The 7,277-nt window shown below is 36.9% G+C and overlaps 1 protein-coding gene across 1 annotated transcript in view; it reads left to right on the top strand.

Moving 5' to 3' along the window:
* The window catches only part of ctnnd2a (catenin (cadherin-associated protein), delta 2a), a 363,719-nt gene extending 358,672 nt beyond the window's left edge, over positions 1-5,047 (top strand). The window contains exon 25 of the mRNA XM_047350532.1: positions 4,885-5,047. Within this exon, the coding sequence (XP_047206488.1) occupies positions 4,885-4,887 (3 nt within the window). The 3' untranslated portion in view covers positions 4,888-5,047. The remainder of the gene's footprint in view (positions 1-4,884) is intronic.
* The last annotated feature ends 2,230 nt before the right edge of the window (positions 5,048-7,277 follow it).

A 7,277-nucleotide genomic window follows, 5' to 3' on the forward strand; every position in this document is an offset into this window, starting at 1 on the left:
TATCTTGTTTAGTGTTTAGTGTCTAGTTTAGTTTCCATGAGAACAGACTGTAAAATTACCAAGCTTTTTTTCTTTGTGTTTCGATGGCTAAAATTTATGAGGAAAAATAAACATTTGGACCCATAAGCACAGTATCCACAATTTGTTTAGCTTTCTAGATTTTTATTTATTTTTGCTGTTTTAGTACATACATTATGTCAGCTAAACCCAAAGGAGTTTAGACACAGGCTACTAATTACATTTTTAATGATTAAAGTTACAGGTTTCTAGTCATATTTTATTCAAATATATAATGTCATTATTCTAAAAATGTTTCTCTAATTTAAAAAAACTAACTAAAGTAGAAAACCTATCAAAAGAGCTTTTACACTGCACATTATTGATGAATTGACTGGCCAAGTGCAAGGTTTGTATTTGAATAGTTTTGGTGTGCTTCCTGAGTAATTTAGATTAGTATGCAGCTACACTGGTGTCAAAGAAAGGCATAAAGGGTTATGGCATGAAAGCAAGAAAGAATAAACCAGATCTACGATGAAGTACTAAGCAACAGAGCAGGCAGAAAAACAAGCATAAATGACAATTATCCCAAATCCGCTTTTATTCAAATTATGTCTGAGTAGCTTTCATTTTTCATTCGCCCTGCTGTCATAAATTGTGCTGTATCTACTGGCTGAATTACAAAAAGAAAAACGCAGTTGTGAGCCTCTCCACACTAAGATGCATGCCTCAGTTTGACACAGCCTTTATCATGGTCGATTTACACCTGTGGGAAATAGCAAGATGTTTCAGTTTGATTCTTGCACGGTTGTGTTTTTTTTTTTTTTTTTTCCAGGGCCTTTTGGATGAACTGGGTTTATTAAACCAGCTGAACATAGTAGTCATGGAAGACGTTTGAATCATAGAGTTCTAATAAAAAGCTATGATAAACCCCATCCAAATATTTCATGTGAAGCTAGATTAAAATGTGTAGAGATGTCTGACACATCTATTTATGATGTTTAAAAATCATGCTTTTTAATGACTTTGAGCAAAATTGCAGCTGACTGGCTTATATTGGTGGATTAAGGCAAATCCTGTCAGACTGCTAATTGATTTTGGACGCTATAGTGGAGGAATATACAGAAACACAGCCTGACTGTAGGAGTACACTGATCATATGGTAACATCGTATGTGATCTATACAGTTAATGTTCTGTTCAGATACATTAGAAAAAATGGCACACAGATTATTTGTTTTGTATGCCAAGACTGACTTATTCATGGATGCAAAATGTAGGACCCACTGTTGGGCAATCCCATAGGACCAGTTTAAATGTTCTCCTTTTTAACATGTAGTCACCTGTAGCCACATTTACTTGCACAAATATGCACCGCCCAAACCATCCCACTAACATATAATGTAAATATGAAATCTTATCCAAATATTGACTTACTAAGTAGCCACATTGATGAGTGATATGCAGCCAAACTCTGATTGGTCAGCTGTAAATTGCAAATATATGTAGATATATGTCTTTCCAAAGTGATGAAAAGTCTAAAAGTGGGCTGATCAACCTGTGATTATCCTGCGAACTAGCATTCAATAGCTTGGAGAGCAGGTCTCCATTCCCCATAGATGGACAATTCCTATCAAAATGGTCATACCTCTTGAACTTTTTTACATTTATTCATATTACAACTTTGAGTGAATTTTATTCTGAGTAATGCAGAAATTTAAAGTGAAAAAAAACTAAATATTTTACAAAAAATCTTAAAAGTGTGGCATGCATTTGTATTCAGCCCTTTTCCCTTTCATACCCCTAAATAAAATCCATTGCAACCAATTGCCTTCAGAGGTCATCTAATTAGTAAATAGTCCACCTGTTTGTAAATTAATCTCTGTATAAATCTAGCTGTTCTGTGAAGGCCTGAGAGGTTTGTTTGAGAACATTAGCGAACAAACAGCACCATGAAGACCGAGGAACACATGGCTTAAGCTGTGGAGAAGTTTAGCAGGGTTGGGTTATAGAACATTATAAGCTTTGAATGGAGTCCAGTTCTATCCATGATCTAAAAATGGAAAAAGTATTGCAGCAAGCCTAAAACAACAGGCTGGGCAAGGAAAGCATTAATCAAAGGAGAAAAGTCCATGGAAACTCTTTAGGAGCTGCATAGATCCAGAGCTCAGGTGGGAGAATTTGTCTACAGAACAACCCAAAAAAAGCTAGCATTTAAGGAACAGTGGCAAGAAAAAAAGACATTGTTCAAAAAACACCAGTGGTATTTCCAACATTTTGCCAGTTGTTCCAAATCATCAAGTTAAAAGTATGAAGTAAATCTAACTGTATAGATTGTTTTACCCAACATTTAATTGAAATGAACAAAGTAATCAGATTTTTATTGAAAAGGGATTTGTACATCACTATAGATATGAAACATACAAGGGCTTTGACGTGTGGCCTTAAATACATAGAATTTGCTGCATTTTTTTGTTTTATATTTTCTTGGTCTAGAAAATGTTTTAGTTTTTTTCTCCGCAACAAGAACATGAGCACTCCTTCAAAAACACTTCCTGTATTTAGGCAACTTTAACAAATGAGTGCGCACAAGTCTGCTGTCCAGTTCAAGTTGTTGGATGTCTGTGTTCTTATTTACTATGAAAATAAAATTAAACTATGATTGATAAAAGACAAATACCTTTCTATACCTCTGCACTGGATACTGTTCGCAGTATGCCACTAGCCATGTAGTGGACACAGAAAACTTGCAGACGAAATTGCTCTTGTTAGAATAGAGCAAATGTGAAGTTTGTGGCCTCCATGCAAAACGGTATATGTTGGGGAAACCTAACATTGCACATCACTTTGAACATATCATCCCCATTTTGAAACATAGTGGTGGAGCCATCATGCTTTGGGGATGCTAGTTTTCATCAGAGATCTGGGAGCTGTTCAGAGTTGTTGGGAGGATGGGTAGAGGTAAATACAGGAAAAGAAACTGGGAATAAACCCTTCTAGAGACAGCAAAAGAGTTGAAACTGTGCAGATGTTCACATTCTAGCAGGATTATGACCTATACAATATACAACCTGGCCTGAAATGGAATGGTTTAGATCAAAGCATATGCATTTGTTAAAATGGCCTAACTGAAGAACAATAGGCAACAAATTCAGTATGTGCAATGCCAGTACAGATATACCTTGCAATTGCCATGCAAGGTGGATCTACTTTATGTTGGTGTATTGTGTGTACATTCAAGTGGACTTTTACCAATTGGGTGACTTCCGAACGCACTGGATTTTTAAATAGAGGAGTCACATTAAACAAAGCTGACACAAATGCATGCCACATACTCTTTTCAGACTTCTATTTATAAAAGCATTTTGAAAACCATGAATCATTTCCCTCACATTTCACAGTTATGTGCTTGTTTGTGATGTGATGACGAATCACAAAAAATCACATTGAAAACTTGGAGGGTTGAAGTTGGAACAGGACAAATGTAAAACAGTTAATACCATTAATACCTCCAATAAAACACTCATTGATGTGAGTAATTTGCTCATAGACTCGTTTGCAAGGTGTTCTGAGGTGAAAGTGATAACCAAAAGGGATGTTTCCTTGACTCCTCTTTTCTAACTCTCCACACTCTCCCCTTTTTAATGTGACAGTGATTGATATGGACACATGCAACTAAGTGTAAGCCCATATACACATTTGTGAATACACACACAGAGAGTACACACCATAAGGCACCCTGTCAGGTATCCAATACTCAATGCTACTGAGAAGAGAAGAGAAAAAGCCTTGGTTATTCATGTGTGATAGTGCTGCTGCAGAAGCCCCAGCTGGCTCCCACAGAACTACGTCAGTAGGTGTGTGTGTGTGTTTGAAAAAGCAAAAAGGAGAACACATAAATGTGTGTCAGGGATAACTGAGTGTGTGTGGGAGAGAAAATGTGTGCATGCACATCTGTCAGTTTGAACAAATTCACTCACCTGTGACGTCCTCATTCAGTCTCTGTAAGCCGTCACTGAGAGTGCTCCTCTCATGGGTCAAGGCCACACACACACACACACACACACACACAGGAAAAGAGGGAGTCATATCAGCCATGGGCAGGTGTTGAGATCACTGACTTCTGAAGAGGATTTCACCTATGGCTGTTTGAACCTGTGCCACCTATTTTCACGCAATGGTAATGAACGCTCTTCCCTTGCTCTCCGAATGCGTGTATGAGTGTGTACGTCAGAAAAAAGAAAAAGACCTGGAACAGAAAATAGGGTGGATGGAAAATCACAACAGTCAGAGGGAGGAAAAATAAGCTCCCTTTTGAGGCTTTGATATTTGTCCTTTTCCCTTTGAATTGTGCAGATCATGTCGGTGAGTCCTCAGTTTTGTCTGGGAAATCACAGAATAAGCTTTGTATGAGTGACAGTGATGATGTATCTGCAGGACAAAAACTCCCACACATACAACCCTGATAAAGTGATGCTGCATTCTTCCATCTAGTGGCCATATATGCACACATACACATGCATTTGTAAATGCATGCAGTATTGGTCAGAAACTCATATGTTCAAGGATATAATATGAGAATAATATATTCAAAAACTGAAGTATGTATTGTATTTTAAATTGGATAGTATATATTATTTAGTAACAACATATAAACCCAGAGATGTGTTATTTTGCAGAAATTATTGATATGGGTAAACAAAACGAGCACTTGTAAAAAACTTGTGAAGGACACGTATGTTTTCTTATGAAGTAATATTAAAAATGATCTTTCCCTCTTCGAATGCATTCGTTGTGTTGCAAGCAAGACCTTATCTTTATCACCATGTCTTATCGAATTAGAGGATTATGAAAATATTTTAATAACACATCATAATCCACCTTTTAGTAACCAAAATTCATGCTGACCTGAGAGTGAACTCCTGGCCCCTTTGATTGGCTGTCAACACCTTCCTCAGAAACTCATGCCTCGGCAACAGATTCTTCCACTGCAAGGGCAAACTAATGCACACCACTTCTCCACTGCCAAGTCCCTTTCTCATGTATGTATGCAGCAACTTGCATCAGGTGCAAAATAATTCAAGCATTGTCCAATTTCATCAGTTTTACCCTTTGTATTTCAATGAATAATTCATATTTCTGTGTGTGTTGAATGTCATGCACTTATGGTCTGGGTGAAGCATGCAGCTGCCTCTTCATGCAACAATTATGTCATTATAGAACTGATAATTGGCCTCCATGCAGTACTGTGAAAACACACACATCCACACATTCATCATGGCCAAGCAGGTAAGTACGTAACTGCATGCACATGTATTAGACCCAGTGTTCCTCAGACATACTGCAATGATTTCATATTTTAATTGGGCTAAATTTCCTCTTCCACAGTTATCCATGTATAGAATCAGACAGAGATGCATAACTTGAAACTTTTATCTTTTTCTCCTAATTAACCTATTTTAGTCCAGATTCTCACGACAGCCAGCTAATGGGCCACTGTGGTGTAGTGGTGTGAAAACAGAAAGTGGTCATTGAGGTCACCCCAGTCTCTCCGTCTCACAGACACAGAACAGTTTTCCTTTTGGCTATTACTGCTCATCCCGCTGTTGCTTTGGCATATCAGCAGTGCTGCTGGTGCGAGATGGAAATAGGCTGCTTTATTAATGGAGATCACTCTTAAGAAATGCTTCGTTCTTGTGTAGGCAGAGAGCTCATGTAAACTTAATTTAATTTCTGCTTTTAGTGACATCTAAACACCATGTGGCTTGGGATAAATCATTCTTTGGTATATAGGTAAGGTTGATAATTTTTTGTACATTTTGTTGTTAAGCCATTCGTTTCTTTATATTTATTTGGCTGCTCTAGTATGAACTCAATAACATTTCTATAATAAAATGCTTTTTTTTTTTTTAGGGAGTTTTAGCCCATTCATAGATTATCGTTGCATTTTATTTATTAGGTGACCCCGTGTTTTATGAAAAGGAAGATAACTGGCAATTATCTGCTTTAAGATACTAAGCATTGCTAATGAAAAAAACAAAAAACAAGTCATATTTTGTGGAAAATAATTAAAATTATAAAATCTGGAACACAGAAAATCAATTGGCATTTATTTTTATTTGTGCTAAATAGCATAGCATAGCCATCATATGTTTTTTTATATGCTTTTGAAGTTTTCCACATTTTGTCAAAGTTCAGTGTGATTTATTGGGATTTTGTGTGACTAACTAACACAAAGTGAATTGTTTTTCTGAAACAGAAGGACAATATTACATGGTTATCCCATTTTTTTTAAACAACCCTAAAATGTGTGGCTTGGATATCTACTGTGACGCTTTTACTGTTAGAACCCTAGTGTAACCTGATGCCTTCTGAAGCCACCTAATCAATAAATAGCTGTTCTGTGAAGGCCTCGGAGGTTTATTAGAGTATTTTTAAACAATAAGCATCATGAAGATCAAGAACCACAGCAGTAAATACAGGGATAGTTGTGAATAAGTTTAAAGCAGGGTTAGGATATAACACAGTATCCCAAGCTTTGGACATCTCAATGAACACTCCTCAGTACAACTGTTAACCTACCAACATATGGCCATCCACCTAAACCTAAAGGTGGGCAAGAGAGGCCATTAGACAGAGAAACAGTCATGAGCCCCACGTAAAATCTGGGTGTGGCAGGAAACTAAATCTGCACTTCACCCTGAACACAACATCCCTGCAGTAAAACATTGGGGTGGATAATAGTGCTTATCTTCAGCAACAGAAGAAAATCATTTAATGGAGTAAGTGGCTGAGGCTAAATATGAGTCTATCCCAAAAGAAACCCTAGAAGAGGATGCTAAAATGGACAAAAAAAAAACAACTTCATCTGTCTCTAGATCTATTATAGTAGAGCAATACTCCGGTGGCCGCAAATGCAGTAAAATGTGATCATACATAAGTATTATTTCAGGGGGCTGAATACAAATGCATACCAAAAATTAACATTTTGTAAAAATATTTGGAAAAACATGTATCTATTTCCTCTCACTTCCCAATCATTTGCTTATTTGTGATCGGCTAGCACATAAAGTCCCAGTAAGAATGTTATGTAAGAAAATGGGAAAAGGTTCGATGGGTCTGAATACTTAATCAAAGCATCGTAGTAGGCTTCACATAGATAATAAAGCCACGTAGGACTTAGCTTTTACACAGTATAAAGTCGATCAGACACAGACAGGTTTGGTTTTCTGTTGCGCTATTTCATGTATATGGAACTTGCCAAAGATAATCACATTTTTG

This window comes from Girardinichthys multiradiatus, chromosome 21 (assembly GCF_021462225.1).
Source record: "Girardinichthys multiradiatus isolate DD_20200921_A chromosome 21, DD_fGirMul_XY1, whole genome shotgun sequence".
NCBI classification, from domain to species: domain Eukaryota; kingdom Metazoa; phylum Chordata; class Actinopteri; order Cyprinodontiformes; family Goodeidae; genus Girardinichthys; species Girardinichthys multiradiatus.